Source organism: Callospermophilus lateralis, chromosome 2, assembly GCF_048772815.1.
Source record: "Callospermophilus lateralis isolate mCalLat2 chromosome 2, mCalLat2.hap1, whole genome shotgun sequence".
Classification (NCBI taxonomy): Eukaryota; Metazoa; Chordata; class Mammalia; order Rodentia; family Sciuridae; genus Callospermophilus; species Callospermophilus lateralis.
The window spans coordinates 103,373,917-103,391,271 of record NC_135306.1 but is presented as its reverse complement, the minus strand read 5'-3'; the positions used below and the strand labels follow the sequence as shown (position 1 = coordinate 103,391,271).

At 37.6% G+C, this 17,355-nt stretch overlaps 1 protein-coding gene across 1 annotated transcript; it reads left to right on the top strand.

The window, feature by feature from the left end:
* The first annotated feature begins 416 nt into the window (after window positions 1-416).
* LOC143386889 (olfactory receptor 8D1-like) lies at window positions 417-1,364 on the top strand. The gene has a single exon (XM_076841681.2). It carries the CDS (start codon window positions 417-419, stop codon window positions 1,362-1,364), a length of 948 nt encoding a protein of 315 aa, XP_076697796.2.
* Window positions 1,365-17,355: the final 15,991 nt, after the last annotated feature.

Below are 17,355 nucleotides of genomic sequence, written 5' to 3'. Positions count from 1 at the left end.
TAGAACCCAGTGCCTCTCACATGCCAGACCAGTACAATACCATTGAGCCATAACTCCAGGCCCAAAGAACACGAATTTTTGTAGAAATAAAACCAACTAAATGGAACAACAGCTCTGTGAAGATATTTTTCATTCACAGGAACAATTAGAGCTTTATTTGTAGAGATTAAATGAGTTCTTCTTGTAAATAGTATATGGGAGTAATAAAAGCTGAAGTCAAATGAAGCATCACCATCTTAATAAGAATTAAATTAAAAGTAGATTATAGCCTATTGGGTTTAGACTATGAAATCTGGGGGCAGTTGGAAATTAGGTCATTCCTCAGTTCTCAAACTGCTAAATGTTGCCAGATGACAATGTGTGTCCAGTGAGAACGACCCCCTTGTACCACTCTACCTATAATAATAGGGAGAAGAATGGGCACAGGAAATGATTCCTCAGCAACTGTGTTTGTCCTTGAGGGACTAACAGATATCCCGGGGCTCCAGCTCCCTCTCTTCCTTCTGTTTCTATTGATCTACGTGGTCTCAGTGCTGGGAAACTTGGGCTTGGTCATTTTAATCAGGATCAGCTCTCAGCTTCACACCCCCATGTATTACTTTCTCAGTAACTTGTCCTTCATAGATCTCTGCTACTCCTCTGTCATAATCCCCAAGATGTTGGTGAACTTTGTGTCAGAGAAGAATTTCACGTCCTTTCCCGAGTGCATGGTGCAGCTCTTTGTATTCTGCTTCTTTGGCATTGACGACTCCTACATGCTAACTGCCATGGCATATGATCGTTATGTTGCCATCTGTAACCCCTTGCTCTACAGTGCCACCATGTCCCACAGAGTCTGTGTGCTACTGGTCACCAGTGTGTATTCGATGGGGGCCTTTGGGGCCTTGGTTCATACCAGCTACATATCTAGCCGCTCCTTCTGTGGAACTAACGTCATCCCCCATTACTTCTGTGACATCCTCCCCCTTCTGAGTATATCTTGCTCAAGAGACTACACCAAGGAGCTTTTGGTGATGGTTTTGGTTACATTTAATGTATTTGCATGTGCTCTAGCCATCTTTATCTCTTATGCCTTCATCCTTTCCAACATCCTGCGTATACGCTCAGCTGAGGGAAGGTCCAAAGCCTTCAGCACCTGCAGCTCCCATCTTGCAGCTGTTGGGATCTTCTATGGCTCCATCATCTTCATGTATTTTAAACCAATTACCAGTGACACAACTCAGGAGAAGGTGGCCTCTGTGTTCTATACCACAGTGATTCCCATGCTTAACCCCCTCATCTACAGTCTTAGGAACAAGGATGTCAAGGAAGCCTTAAAAAAAGTTTTGAATGGTGGATGCTTTCCAGATCTGTGTAGAAAATAACATATTTAAAATGATAATTTCAAACATATATTTTCTCTTTTATTTTTGCTTGTTTTTAAGAGAAACTGATTTTCAAGTTCAAGTACAATATCAACTTAGTGCATTTAAACATTAAAATGTCTAAATGGTTTACTTTTGGGTAACTTCACTTCTTTTTATTGCCCCTACTCCCAACACCCACTGTTTTTTCACCCTTCCTAGCCTCTCTTGCCCATTGGTATAAGTTTAAGTGTGCAACAACATAGCTTAGTATGGTATATTAACCTGAATCTAATCTTCAGGAAAAAAATAAAAGTCAAACTGAGAGCTAATTTGCAAAAGACATAACTGTGATTGTTTTTAAATTCCAATATCATAAAACAAGAAAAAATCTGAAAAAAAGTTTTAGATTAATACATACAAATGGAAAATAACAAATATTTGTTATGCTGGTAAGATCTGAGACAAAAAAAAAGTAAAAGAACTTAAATCTCCATTGTTAAGCTGATCACATTTAAATATGGATTATATATTCTGTAATAAAATTGAACCAATGTTAAACCTCCTGAATGCTGTGGGGTTTTTTTTGTTTGTTTTGTTTTGTTTTGTTTTTTGTGGTTGTATAAGAATGTCTTCATTCTTAGAAAATATATGCCTAAGTATTTAAGGACAAAGTGTCATGATGTATAATCATCTTTCAAACAATACTAAGGAAGGACAAAGAAATAAAAGTAAGTTGGAAGGATAGAGGTACTGTAACCTTTTAGGTTTACCTAAAACCTCCCTAAACACACTCCCTTTCACCCCCATACCTGTTTACCTCCAGGCCTGAATTCTTTAAAGATCTAATGAACCTTAGAATACTATGAATCCAGTTAATTAGTGCCTACATGCTTTGTTAGTTCACAAAATGCATTTTTAGGCTGATTAAAGAAGACTAAAGAGAGATATTGTTAAAAACCCATGACATGGGTACAGTCCAAGAGCTGTACATTCAATAGATACAACATTGGTTATTATCACAATCTAGTACTTAATTGTGACAATAGCTAGATAATATTGTAACAAGGCAGTGCCCCTGGGGTCCTACTTGACAAAATTCCTGTTGTTTGCCTTCTCTTTGTCCTTCCACAAGATTATTGCCCTACCTCATCCTCTTGCAAATATTATGCCCCCTCCCTGTTGCCCAACATTCTAAATTCTAAAGAGAAGCCCACTTAAATTGTTAACATATTAACTGCTAATTCTTTATAGTTACAGAAACTACAATATTTGGTTGTTAGGTAATAGGTAACAATGAGCAGTGAAATGCAGGAAAGGTCACAAGTGTTCTTTAAGTTACTTTAGGGCCCTTCCTTAAATTATTTCTAACATAGACGAGAAAGCAAAGGGTGGTAGTTAATTTGTTGAAAATTTGTTGAAAACAGAAGCAAGGGAGCTAGTTGGAAATCACATCAAGAGAACAGGATTAATTAATTAATTCTTGGCAGGGTCTATTGCTATTATTATGAAGCTAGGAATTATGACTATGAGTGTCTCCTACTGTCTGGGAAGGAAGATTCCTTCAGGAGCGCAGCTAAACCAAGGTAACTTCTAACCAGGAATTGACCCCAATGCCCACATTAACATGGGATTGACTGAAGTCCCTTAAGTAGGACGGCCACCATGATATCTCCTCAGAGGACCAACTAGGTTCAAAAACTCCACTGCTTGACATGAAGGAGGAGTTAAACACTTGATTGGTAAAGAGTACAGAAGGTGGTCCCCAGTTCTCCTGGTAAACATCAAACAGTAATAAAATTGGAGACAACATTGTCTTCTTTGTCATTCTCTGTTTGGAGATGGCCCACTCTCTCCCTTGAGAGTGCTTTTTGTTGGCGACTCACTTTTCTTTGACTTTATTTTCACTTTACTTTCACCTATAATAAAGTTCTCTTGCACGAATTTTGGTGTCTGACTTTACATTTTCTTTCGTAGGAAGACAACAGCTGAGGTTTGGAGTTTCAGCTCCCTGCTTTCCTGTGACATAGTGACCTTTATAACTGCCTTCCTTAGTCTTTACAAAGCATGCAAATCGATGTGCAGAAAAGTAATGTTTGTCTAAAAAGAATTATCTAACTCTAGGAGGTCGAGGTGACTTGCAAGAAAAAAACAGGGTACAGGTGCCCTGGATCCTGAAGTTCTATCTTAGCAGGGAGCCTTCCTGCCTTGCTCCTCCTCTCCCCTCTGAAAAAGTCCTTTGATTTTCTGAGAAGAAAAAAAGTAGCATTCAGGTCCGTAGCTCCTCATCTTCCAAGATATTTGCCCTTGAATAAACTGATTCCTATTAAATAAACTGATTCTCCCAAATATTGGCCTTTGGGTGGAAGTTATCCTGGACCTTATTCTGGCAACAGTGTAAGTTCACCCATCTAGAATGTAAGTGCTAGGACATCAGTGGCCATGTCTGTCTTATACATCTTCTTTCCAATTCCTAGAGCAATAAATGATGTGTAGATGTTCAAGTATTTATTGGATGAATAAGTTTATTAATTCCTATGAATAAAAATAAAATAGAAAGAGATCATGTATGTAGTCAAACCCCTAGATACATGTATTTCTTCTCTGAGAGCACTGGACTCTGGTTTTCATGCTTTTTATATCCACCCAAAGATTTTACTCTGGTTTTATGAACAAAATGTTTCAAGGTTTTTCAGGTCATACTGGGAGGAAGAGACTGAAAGATAAGAAAAAATTATGTTACCTGATAATAAAAATGTAAATAACTAACTTATTAAGTATCACATTTGTAGAAATGGGCTACAAAAGCCTATTGGCTGAAGTCCCCTGCTCCTTCTCTCTCCCTCTCTCTTTTTCCCTTTGTATGTAAATGGGAAATTTTAGACTCAGAGAGAAAATGTAGCTTGTCCAAAATCTCAGCTAATAAATGAAGAAGCAAAGATGGATTCAAGTTTAATCATTCAGGCTCTAGAGCTCAAGTTTTTTATTACATTGATTAAAACATGGAAATTTTTATAAAGAATTAAAAGGGTTCTTATAAAATATTTAATTTTCCTCAGTTAAGTTACATGAAGAAATAATAGTGTAACAGTGGTCCACTTTATACTTTGAATGTAGCCCTGCTGCTCTGCCGCTGCAACTTATTTTTTAAATGGACATATTTATTTCTCTTCCTCTCTCTCTGCTCCTCCCTAAACTTTCCCCCTCCCTAATCTCAGGGGAAATAGGATTACCTTTTTTCATCATCCTAGGTAGAATTCTCTGTTCTTAAGCATAAACCCACCACAGGAACAAAGTAGGTCTCAGAAATAACTACCTCCCAAATTAACAAGTGAATTACAACTCTGGACAGAAAACACATGGAATATAGCCTTTGAACCACCTCTTTAAAAGCCCCATGCTCCCCTGGCTGAGGAGAATCATAGTTTCTTGGACAGGAGTCCCCTGTATTTCTCCTTTGCTAGCAAAACATTAAAACTTATTTTTTCTTTTTCTCAAAACTGTATCCTGGCTATTGGATTGGCATCAGGGACAAGGACCAAGTTTTCAGTAAGAGTAGCATTTCTTTCCTAGGTTCTTACTCCTTACAAAAATACTTTAGAACTTCTTCCCTAGTTTATTAACCCTGATGCTATCAAAACCCATAAAATTCTAAAAAGATAAACTGAATCTCTTATTGGCAATGAAGTAAGTCTATCTAACTCAAACTATCATTTTCTTGATGACACAATGTGAAACTTAGAAAGATTAATGTTTTGTTCAAGGCCATACACTTAACAAATATTAAAATTAGTGTTACTGTTAGGGGACAGACAGACAAGGATAGTGGGAACACAAGGTTAAGAGAATAATTCTGTAAAATGGGCCCATTGTGCTCACCCTCACATGCTTTATTTTCCAAGAAACAATTTACCTGCATCCGTGCCTGGCCTAAGTGCACAGGATATGTCACATTCCCCAGCAATCTGTTAACTGCAGAAGAAATGCAGGCCCAAGATATTATCAATGGGAGGAACCCGGAAGATTTTTGTGAGTAGATTCTCAAACTCTGGAAGATAAAAGATACTTCCTCCTAACCATAAAATCTGTAAGAATGTATAGTTAAGAATCCAACTAGAATTGGATTTAGAACTCTAAGTTACAGGACAAAGTGACTTAGAGTTACTATGATGTCATCCTGCTGTCAGTCAAAGTTAAGAGGTGGACCTGGGCTGGATTCTCTGGAAACTTTCCCAGAATCCCCAATTAAACTGGAGGGCAGGAGAGACAAATAAGAAAACTTCTGGTCAATTTAGGGAAACTATTGGAGTTAGGAAGCCTGGCTCTTGCCCCTGGCAGCACCCCTCTTTATGATACTTTTAGGCCTGATATTTGTTTGCATTTTAAAATGCCTGCATCTGGTTTATTATGTCACACCTACAGGAAATAAAACTACGATGGTCTTAACTTCTGGGCCTACCTATGAGGCAATAGAACAGGAAGACCTTAAATATCCAGCCTTATAAAGGTTGATGCTTTATATAATATAAACAGGCATCAAAAGGGGGGGAATGAAGAGGGAAATATTACTTTATAGCTTTGGTCTTTGTAAGTGGGTTACTTAATTACTGTTCTGTGTAAGGGTGTTATTTAAACACTCATTTAAATCATAACACTTCTATGCTAGGTTTGAATTACACCTCTTAGGACTGTAGACTTGTAGTTATCTTGAGAAACTGCTACCTGTGATAAAGGCCACTTCCAGATATCACTTACAGATGTTTCCCTGTCTTTGATCTTCTTTGGTAAACTGATTGTCAGAAGAATTTCCTCTCGTGGTCCTTGGTCACATAGCCCAAGAGTTCAAACCTAACAATGTTTTAATGGTTAAGAAATAATGTCAAGGGGCTGGGGATATAGCTCAGTTGGCAGAGTGCTTGCCTTGCAGGCTCAACGCTATGGGTTCAATCCCCAACACACACACACACAAAAAAAAAAAAAAGAAAGAAAGAAAAGAAAAGAAAAGAAAGAAAGAAAGAAAGAAAGAAAGAAAGAAAGAAAGAAAGAAAGAAAGATCAAATTCCCTATAAAAGCCCTGTGTAACCTCAGCTCAGGGTCCAGAGTTTCAGAGCCATAGATCATTTGGGTCTGGTGGTACAAATAAACCTGAGTTTTCTAATCCTCTGAGTGGTGCTTGGTCCCTTGCTCACTGGGATTTCCACATTACCAAGTGGAAGAGTTATTGGGGAATGGTGATGAACTAGACTCTACTGCTCATCTTGTTCTACAAATACCCTTTGAGTCAAATTGGTATGAAGGAAAATAGAGAAAACATTTCTTTTCCAAACCTTCATCTTCAGAAAACTCAGGGCAAGAAAGTTTTTATAAGAGAAAAATAAAGTGGGAACAAGTTAGGAAATATACATACACAGATTTATCCCAGCATTAAACACAAAATTTTTCATCACCACCTGGCTGGTCCAGGAGTAGCTTCTATTCTCAATGTGAGAAGCTTAGAAGTTAAAACTATTTGGAGACCAGGCATAGTGTCACACTATAATCCCATTGACTCAGGAGGCTAAGGAAGGAGGATAAGTCAGGAGGATCACAAGTTCAAAGGCAACCTCAGCACTTTAGTGAGATAATTTTCAACCTAAGGACTGCAAACACACAAGGCATACTATTTTCTGATCCCAGGAAAATAAATTGGAATACTCAATGGAAAGATTTTACACATTTACTACTCAGGTGCTCCCAGCAGTGGCACTGTGCTGGAATACAATGGCTGTCCTACAAGCAGGGGGATTACATAGAGAATAGGTTATTTATATAGAATAGGTTGTATGCCCATGGCGCAGGTAGATTTCTTCAGATGCTTTTTGAGTACATTCTTTTCCTTTACAACCAAGTGTTAGCTAGGACTTCAGAGACACCAAGATGGCAGACACAGGGTATTAAAAAGAAGCTGCTACTTCTGCCACTGAGACTTATCACCATGACAATTCCTGCTACCGGTTCACACTTTAAAATGACCAATGAGGGTAAAGTGGACAATAATCTTATTAGGTTTTCTAAAATAACCAACAGGGGTGGGGGATATTGGAAAATATTCTAGTCAGGTATTATAAAATAACCAATGGGACCAACTGGGGTAAGGTCTTCAATCAGGTTCATATAGGGAAGAGAAGGCCAAACAGCTCAGGATATAACAGCCTCATTTTCACACACTGGGGCCGTGAGCTTTTCTTTCTTGCTCGACCCACTCCATTCTACCTAATAGAGTGCTACCTTCACCTTCAATAAATCTGTACTCTGTTACTCTGTCTGGGCTTCCGACACCTGCTTGCCCTTTCTCCTTGGCTTTATAGAAAGCCTTGCATGAGAATGCTCAGGGATTCTTGTGAATTATTTTGATCATCTCACCTGTTGCAATCTTTGTAGTTTCCAAAACAAAAAGAAGGAGAGGGTTTCAGCAAACCACATGTACCCAATAACATCAAATATATAGAGATTTCCAAGAAAATAAGAATATAAAATGTAATTTTACAAGAAAGTTCTTAGTTGAGTCAAAATAGATGTTCATATAAAAAAGTTCTTTATAAAACTCACCATGTGAAGATTCTCAGTGGTAACTATTGAAGGTTAGTAAAGTCCAGTTGTTAACAAAATGCAGTCTTTGTCCCCAGTGCCAATCCGGTAATAAGAACATGATTTAAAGAAAAAGTAAAAGAATTATTTAACAAAAATATAAATAGCATGTATCCACCATTACAGTATCATACAAAGTTGTTTCATTGCCCTAAAATTCCCCTGTGCTCCACCTATCCATTTCTGTATTGTGGGTACATCTTAGGACACTGATGAAATTAGGAGAAAGAGGAGACACATCTTTCTATGGTTCCACCCATTGTACATCACAAGCAAGAGAAAATTTGTTTCCTCCAACTTTAGTTGCATTTGGTGAATTAATATCCACATATATTTGAGCTAGATAGTTTTATTGGAAAAGAAATTTGCAAATATCCCAAAGTAGTTCTATTTTACAGCAAAACTTTAAGGAAGTGAGGCCTTTCCTATATGAGCACTTACTTGAATGCTCCTATATGGGTTATGTTTGCTCTCTTATGATGTGAGATGAATTCACATAGTTGGCTTTATGGAAAATATGCCCCACCTAGTGCCTTGCTGATCTGGTTTAGAATGTGGGTTATGAGCATTAAAAAACCCCAGAGAAACTATTAGAAATGAAGAAGAAATAGAGTGCCAGGTGATCATCTCTAAAACTTGCTTCATGCCACAGCTATGTTCTAATTCACTGTGTAACTTTTGGAAAGTCACTTTACTTTTACTTTTTTATGAAAGCATATATTAGGAGAGAGGATCTTCAAGGTCTCTTATAGCTCTAGGATTTAATGACACTAGATGAGAGAGAATGAGATTCCTTTCCATCCCATATCCTGATCAACCCCTTTTAAGCAAGGGAATACTCTACTTATTGATTGTAGGTCTTTGACCTCCAAGGAGATGGATGAGTAGAATATTCTCCAAGGAGCACAAGATTCAGAGAATACTATCAGAGATGAAATTATTCTGAGAACAAGAAGGACAGTAAGTGGTCTTTGCATCTGCAGTTATAGTATACAAAGATTTTTAGCATTTCCAATGTACAAAATTAAATTTTTAATTTTACTTTTTGGAGGAAGAAAATCTTATGCAAGTTATACTTTTGTGCAAGGCACCAAAAAATTGCATGTGTATTGCATTTCATTATTAAAAATAGTTGAAGGCAACCAAGATGCTTTAACAGATGGACGAATAAACAATGCAGTACATCTATACAATGGCATATTATTCATTGATTATTTTTTAAAATGAGCTACCAAACCACAGAATGACCTGTAGGAAATGTAAAAGCATATTTCTCAGGGAAAATGCTAAGTAGATGAAAATATTGCTTAACTCCAATTATATGACATTTTAGCAAAAATAAAGCTGTGAAGACAAAAGATTAGTGATTTTCAGGGACTTGGGTAGAGGGAACTTCAGATCAATTTGAAAACCTTCTTAACTTGGAGCATCAAGGTTGCTGTGCTTGACCTTGAACCCTGACCTTATGATATGCATTGTCTCCCAAGTTCTTTTTCAGTCTACAGTAAACAATCATCCAGTGCACATGCAGGCTTATTATTAGCCCTGAAGTTAATTTCTTAACAATCAATTTAACCTTGGTGTGAAAAGCATGGAGGATCCCAGCAGGCACTAGCCATGGAAAGGTCAGATGAAGTTCTAGCTCTAGCTGTAACTGCCTGTTTGTTCCAGACATCAGTATGCTCTCTGAAGGTTAAAAAAAAAAAAAAAAAACCAGAGGTAGGGGAGGCAAACTTGACCTGGTCAGATACGTCCCAATTATTTTAAGATCATATTGTACTTCTTCTCTATTTCTGTATAACATACAATGATAATTTACTAAAAGAAACTCAAAGCTTACATGAAAAAAATTAATTCTCCAGCTTAAAATTGACAATCATTAAACTGTTTTCATTTGATAATCAGGCTTTCTTTTCTTCTGTCACACAAGAAATAAAAGAATTTCCCACCCTGCCAATGGAGCTTTCTTACTTTCTGTGACTTTTCCCTTTTCTTAGGTTCATGTCCTATTTCCTGAAGGAAATAACCAGATGCAATTTTAAAACTATAAAGTTCTTGCTTAGCATCTTGATGGTCATCTTAAGTAGCAGCTGCCATTTTAAGGAAAAAGCATCACTTTCCTGCCCAGGGGCATTTCTGAGAAATGCTCACCACTCCCTCATACCAACCCAAACCCTAACCTCCAGCAATAGGACCTGCCTGGCTCTGATTCCTGAGCCTGCCCCATAGAAGTCCGGAAACCCAAGCCTTTTTGCCTTTCTCCACTATAGAGAGATAGCTTTTATTTATCAGCTCTGACAAATAAACTCTCTCGTGTGTTACTCTGCCTGGTCTCCATCTTTTATTTCTTGCTTACCTATCTCTCGTTCTTCACTTCAAAAACTATGACTAAATTTGTCCTTCAGGGATTAACAACAGACCAACCAGAGTTCCAGCTGCCCCTCTTCCTCCTGTTTCTAGGGGTCACTGTAATGGGAAACCCAGGTATGATCCTGTAAGCTTCAAAATTCCACATACAGTTTTCTTTGTAATTTGTCATTCTTAGATATCTTCTATTCCTCAAATTTTGGAAAAACTTTATATGGGAACAAAATGTTATTTCCCATTCTAGATACATGAGATAGCTCTTTTTCTATTGCATTTTTGCTGTTGCTGAGTGCTATATTCCTGCAGTCATGGCATATGAGAGATATGCAGCTGTAATCCACTGCTCTACAGTGTTACCATGTCCCAAAAGATATGCAGTGTGCTGGGACAGGAGTCTGTATCATGACAGGCTTTAGAGCTATGGCTCCTCCATGATCAGACTTTCCTTCCATAGGGACAATGACATCCATCACTATTTCTGTGACATAATTCCCCTCCTACAGCTAGCTGTCCCGCTCTAGCACCTCCTCAATGAGCTTCTGCTGATACTCAGGTTGATTCAACGTGTTGACACAAACTGGGCCCATCACCATCTCTTATTCCCTAAAATACCCCAATATTCTTTGAATACCTTCAGTTAAGGGCAGGTCCAAAGCCTTTAGTACTCTTGGCTTTCATCTGACAGTTGTAGGGGTCTTCTATAGATCCACCATATTTATGTATTTCAAGCCAACATGCAGCAGCAGCATGGTCCAGAAGAAGGTGGCCCCTGTGTTCCACACCACAGTCATCCCCATGCTGAATCCCTTCATCTACAACTTGAGAAATAAAGATGTTAAAAATGTTCTCAGCAAAGTATTTAGGAAGAGATGTGGCCTACCCCAGAGTTAGTGGTCACCATGATTAAGGGTCATGATGATAATTTGACCTCCTCTTTTTCTTAAAACTAATTTCCAAGTTTCTTAGAGTTAACAACCAATTCTCACTCCCCATACCACAGCTGCTTGTTACCCCTTTCATTAAAGTTTATGCAAATACTCTCTCTCTCTCTCTCTCTCTCTCTCTCTCTCTCTCTCTCTCTCTGTCTCTCTCTCTCTCTCTCTCTCTCTCTCTCTCTCTCTCTCTCACACACACACACACACACACATACACACACCCCTTGAGGATATCATTAGCAGCAAAACAACTAGCCCAAGGTAGGCCAGTGAGACTGTTTTATGAGAGGATAATTTATTCTAGCAAAATGCATAGACAACTGACAATTCTACCTTCAATTTAATAAATGATAAACTTCCCTTCAAAGTGGGAATGGGAATACCTTTATTTCAAAGGATTGTTTGGATCAACTAAAATAGTGGGTATAAATATTTGTTATCTAAAAGCACTCTAAAATTTAATCATATTTTAAAAATATGATTTAATATAGAAAGGCACATAATGTGGGAAGATGGAATTGCCACCTTTGTAGGGGGAAGATGGAATCCTATCTCCTGTTTATCCCAAGTCCTTCACCATGGTTTGAATAATAAAAATATGCTAAACTTTTGTGGGTGGCCAGGCTTTTAAACATTTGTGTCTCCATATTTGAAAACTTTGAGACAGATTAAAAATGTTGGACTTTTTCGGAAAAGATGAGACATCAAGGATATTCCTTTCAAAGAGGGTACTTCTAGCAAAGGCATGAGAGACCAGTAGCAAATGAACAATGGCTACTTGGGATGAATGGATCCTTTTTGTTTCCTATTGTCTAAACAATATTCTTTCAAGATAACGAGAAGTTAGAATCTTATGTTTAACATTCTGTGAAAAAATGAACACTCGGGATCATATCTTCCCTTGTTATTTCTTGGAAAATTCTATGTGCAGATTGGTGCTCAAGAAGACAAGGAATACCAATGAATGCAAAAACCAGGATTTCAGGGAAGCACACAGTTCAGAAACCCAGGGAGATGTCTGCATCAGTGTTGCTTACATTTAAACCTGGAATCATTCCCACAGATTCTGTGACCCAAGTCATAAAGAAGTGACAAGGCAAGATTGCTAGAAAAGTAGATGGAAAGACATGACCAACTGGAGAGGACAGTGGAGAAAATGCTCCCAATGTTGCATGGGGGTGGCACTGTTGCTGTCTCCAACTGCCCTCCTATTAGACATGACACAGTGCCATAAAAGAAGCTGGACACTTATCTGGATCCTGCACAGAGACTGATGTTCTTAGAAACTGCTCACTTTGCTAATGTCACAGATCCCCCTTACAGCTGACAAAAAAACAATGCTTTCCTACTGCCTGATGCACATGTTTATATGTCAAAGACAGAATTCTTTAGTTGGCTAAAACTAAAACATCAAACTATTTATCCAATGATAGAAACACTCAAGTAGATAACACTTAGATTCCCAGTCTGAAAAACATGAGGTGGTATGAAAAGCAGTTTTTTCTGAGATTTAGTGAGCTTAGGGAATTCATTAGAAATATAAAACATATATAAATCCCCCAAGACTACAGAATCCAAAATTAACAGAGTGATCAGTATTTAACAACCCTCTGTAAAAATCATCTTATCATGCTCTTAGCTCCCTGTTGATGTATGTCTCAAGAGAGGTGAAACAAATTCCTGATTTTATATTCTGAAGTTGTTGATGAGAATTCTATAAGGCAGAGAAAACAGATTGAATCAGAAGTCAGTTGCTGGTTCTTGACTAATATTTCACCAATTAGTTTTAAAAAATAGATGGGATTGAGATTAAGAATACTATAAAATTTTCTTAAACCTGAGTTTATTCAATTTAAAGACGTTTCTTCTTTGAGATTGTCACATTATTTTTTTAGAAGTCTTATTTATTTATTTATTTATTTGTTTGTTTGTTTGTTTGTGATGTGGTGCTGAGGATTGAACCCAAGGCCTCGCGTGTGCACTCTACCACTGAGCTACAACTCCAGCCCTGTCACGTTACTTTTAAAAATGTTTTCAAGATACAAAATATTCTCTCATTTTATGCTATGATCCTAATGAAGATAGTCATATATTTTGTTGCTCACATATTTATTTGTGTATTGTGTTTGAATTAGTTAGTTGGCAAATACAATTTTAGAAAATATTAGCTCTTTATTGAATTTCGTTGTCTTGGAAAATCTAAATTCTGAGAACTACAGAGTGGTTAACATAGGACACAATGGTGAACAGAGGAAAAGATATTCAATTAGCCCTTCCCATCCAAGGGCTTGGGTCAGAAATCTTCTAGGACCTTTAGAAAAGTTGTTCATGGACTCCTTCCTTCTGAACCAATCTTACTAGAACCCAATAACCCTTCTGCCTCTCTTCCTATACCATTTCCTGTGACTGCAATTTATGTCATTCAATGAGTTAAGTACTTGTTTTTGTTCTTGAAATTGTACTGGTGTTGGTCATAAATGACAGATGGGCTATAAATGTCTTTAACCATGATTCTCCAAGATGAAGAAAATGAATCAAAAAAAGATACTATTTTTATGTAATGACAGAAACTGATAATAACTTGAACTGAGCATATGATAATTTCTGACATTTGGACATGTATCTTAAAAGAGTTGAAGAAATGTGTCATGATTTTAGGACTAATAGAATCATTTTCCTGTGCCCCAGGCAATACTTTAAAAATCCTAGAGAGAATATGTAAATTTATTTTATTTTTACTTATTTTTAATTGCTTTTATTTTTTAAATACATGACAGCAGAATGCATCACAATTCTTTTTTAAAAAAAACAGAGAGAGAGAGGGGAGAGAGAGGAGAGAGAGAGAGAATTTTTTAATATTTATTTTTTAGTTTTCTGCAGACGCACATCTTTGTTTGTATGTGGTGCTGAGGCTCGAACCCTGGCCGCACGCATGCCAGGCAAGTGCACTACCGCTTGAGCCACATCCCCAGCCCTGCATCACAATTCTTATTACACACATAGAACACAATTTTTCATATCTCTGTTTGTATATAAAGTATATTCACAGCAATTCATGTCTTCATACATGTACAATGGATAATGATGTCCATCACATTCCACCATCATTGCTAACCCGTGCCCCCTCCCTTCCCCTCCCACTCCTTCCCTATCTAGAGTTAGTCTATTCGTCCCATGCTCCCTCTCCCTAGCCCACTATGAGTCAGTCACCTTATATCAGAGAAAACTTTTGGCATTTGTTTTTTGAGGATTGGCTAATTTCACTTAGCTTTATCTTCTCTAACTCCATCCATTTCCCTACAAATGCCATGATTTTATTCTCTTTTATTGCTGAGAATATTCTATTGCATATATAATGCCACATTTTTAATCCATTCATTTACTGAAGGGCATCTAGGTTGGTTCCACAGTTTAGCTATTGTGAATTGTGCTGCTATAAAAATTGATGTGGCTGTGTCCCTGAATTGTGCTGTTTTTAAGTCCTTTGGGTATAGACCGAGGAGAGGGATAGCTGGGTTAAATGGTGGTTCCGATTCAAGTTTTCCAAGGAATATCCATACTGCTTTCCATATTGGCTGCACCAATTTTCAGTCCCACCAGCAATGTATAAGTATGCCTTTTTCCCCACATCCTGACCAACACTTATTGTTGTTTGTCTTAAAAACAGCTGCCATTCTGACTGGAGTGAGATGGTATCTTAGAGTAGTTTTGATTTGCATTTCTCTAATTGTTTGAGATGATGAACATTTTTTCATGTATTTGTTGGTTGATTAAATATCCTCTTCTGAGAGGTGTCTGTTCATGTCCTTGGCCCAATTATTGGTTAGATTATTATTATTATTATTATTTTGTGTGTGTGTGTTTAGTTTTTTGAGTTCTTTATATACCCTAGAGATTAGGGCTCTATCTTTTGTGTGAAGGATAAAAATTTACTACCAAGATGGGGTCTCTTTTCACCTCACAGATTGTTTCTTTTACTGAGAAGAATAAGAGACCCAGAATAACTAAAGCAATCCTTAGCAGGAAGAGTGAAGCAGGTGGCATTGCTATACCAGACCTTAAACTATACTACAGAGCAATAGTAACAAAAACAGCATGGCATTGGCACCAAAACAGACTGGTAGACCAATGGTACAGAATAGAGGACACAGAGACTTACCAACAAAATTATAATTATCTTATATTAGACAAAGACACCAAAAACATGCATTGGAAAAAAAGGTAGCCGCTTCAACAAATGGTGCTGGGAAAATTGGAAATCCACAAGCAAAAAAATGAAATTAAACCTCTATCTCTCATCATGCACAAAACTCAACTCAAAATGGATCAAGGACCTAGGAATTAAACCAGAGACTCTTCATCTAATAGAAGATAAAGTAGGTCCTAATCTTCATCATGTGGGATTAGACCCCAACTTCTTTAATAAGACTCGTAGAGTGCAAGAATTAATACTAAGAATCAATAAATGGGATGGACTCAAACTAAAGAGAATATGGAAATTTAAATTGATCTCAGAGGTGTCCCTGAAGATCTATGGTAGATTGGGGGAAAAAAAAAGGGTCTCCTTAAAGATATCCATACCAGTGTCCCAATACCTGTGTCCCAATACCAGTGTCCCAATACCTGTGAACATTATTTGAATGTTACTTTATATGGAAAACAACAAGAAAAGACTTTTGCACATTTGAGTACATTATGGATACTAATATGGAGGCATCATCAGATGTTATTCAGATGAGGCTTACATGTAATTAAAGGTGTCCTGATAAGAGATAACCGACACTACATGACAGAAATTGGAGTGGCACACCCACAAGCTAAGACAGCCAGCAGCCTCAAGAAGCCAGACAAGGAAAATAATGGATTCTCCCCTGGATATAAAAAAACAGACAAGAACAATGTAGGCTCACAGTTTCAGAGGTCTGAGTCCACAGATGGCTACTCCACAGCTCTGGGCCCAAGGTGAGGCAGAACATCACGGCAGAAGGGCTTGGCAGAGGAAAGCAGCATGGCAATCAGGAAGCAGAGATTGACAGCTCTGCTCACCAGGGACAGAAGAGAAATCCCAAGGTATGCCCCCAGTGACCTACCTCTCCAGTCACAACCTACCTGCCTATAGTTACTACCTAGTTTATTCTCATCAGTGGAGTAATCCAATGATTAGGTTAAGGTTCTCATAACGCAACCATTTCACTCTAGAAACTCTTGCATTGTCTAACACATGAGTTCTGGGGGGATACCGCATATCTAAACCATAACACTTCAGAAGGAATGAGGCCCAGCTAAAACCTTGATTTGGGCCCAAAACACTATTTTTAATACTATTATTAATACTACTATTAAAACTATTCTGACTTCTAGCATTGTAGGTGAATAAATATCTATTGTTTGGAGCCACTACATTGATAGAAATTTTTACAGCAATGTTAGAAAACTAAAAAGTCTAAGACTATGATCCATCATTAGCTACCTACATGGAAGAGCTTTCCACTTTTTCCACAGGTACAGGTTTAGGCCATGTGCAGGTCAAGAGACTGACAAGCTGAGACTGGAGGCAGAATAGGGTCTCATCCCACACACTCATGGTCATAGTATGGAAATGTAATAGGGTAGAAAATGATAGAGGAATAAAAATGGGAATGTCACCTACAGTCATACTTGTCTAACCACTGAAATAATTGTTTCACTTACTTACAAGGAAGAATATATATTCCATTGATCATCTGGACTTATAGTCTTCAAATGACATTTTTTTTTTTTGGTACTGGGTGTTGAACTCAGGGGCACCAACCACTGAGCAACATCCCTAGCACTGTTTAGCACTGTTTTCTCACTGAGTTGCTTAGCGCCTTGCTATTACTGAGGCTGGCTTTGAACTCAAGATCCTCCTGCCTCAGCTGCCTGAGGCATTGGGATTACACTTGTTGCCACTGCCCCTGTTTGCAATCTGACAATTCTATCAAAGAGTGTCTAACTGAAAAAAAAAAAAAAATATATATATATATATATATATATATATATATATGTGTGTGTGTGTGTGTGTGTGTGTGTGTATAATGATTAAATTTAATCTCTTTTTTAAA

Excerpts from the sequence above, each read along its gene's own strand:
- LOC143386889 (XM_076841681.2), top strand. The coding sequence starts at position 417 with ATGGGCACAGGAAATGATTCCTCAGCAACTGTGTTTGTCCTTGAGGGA.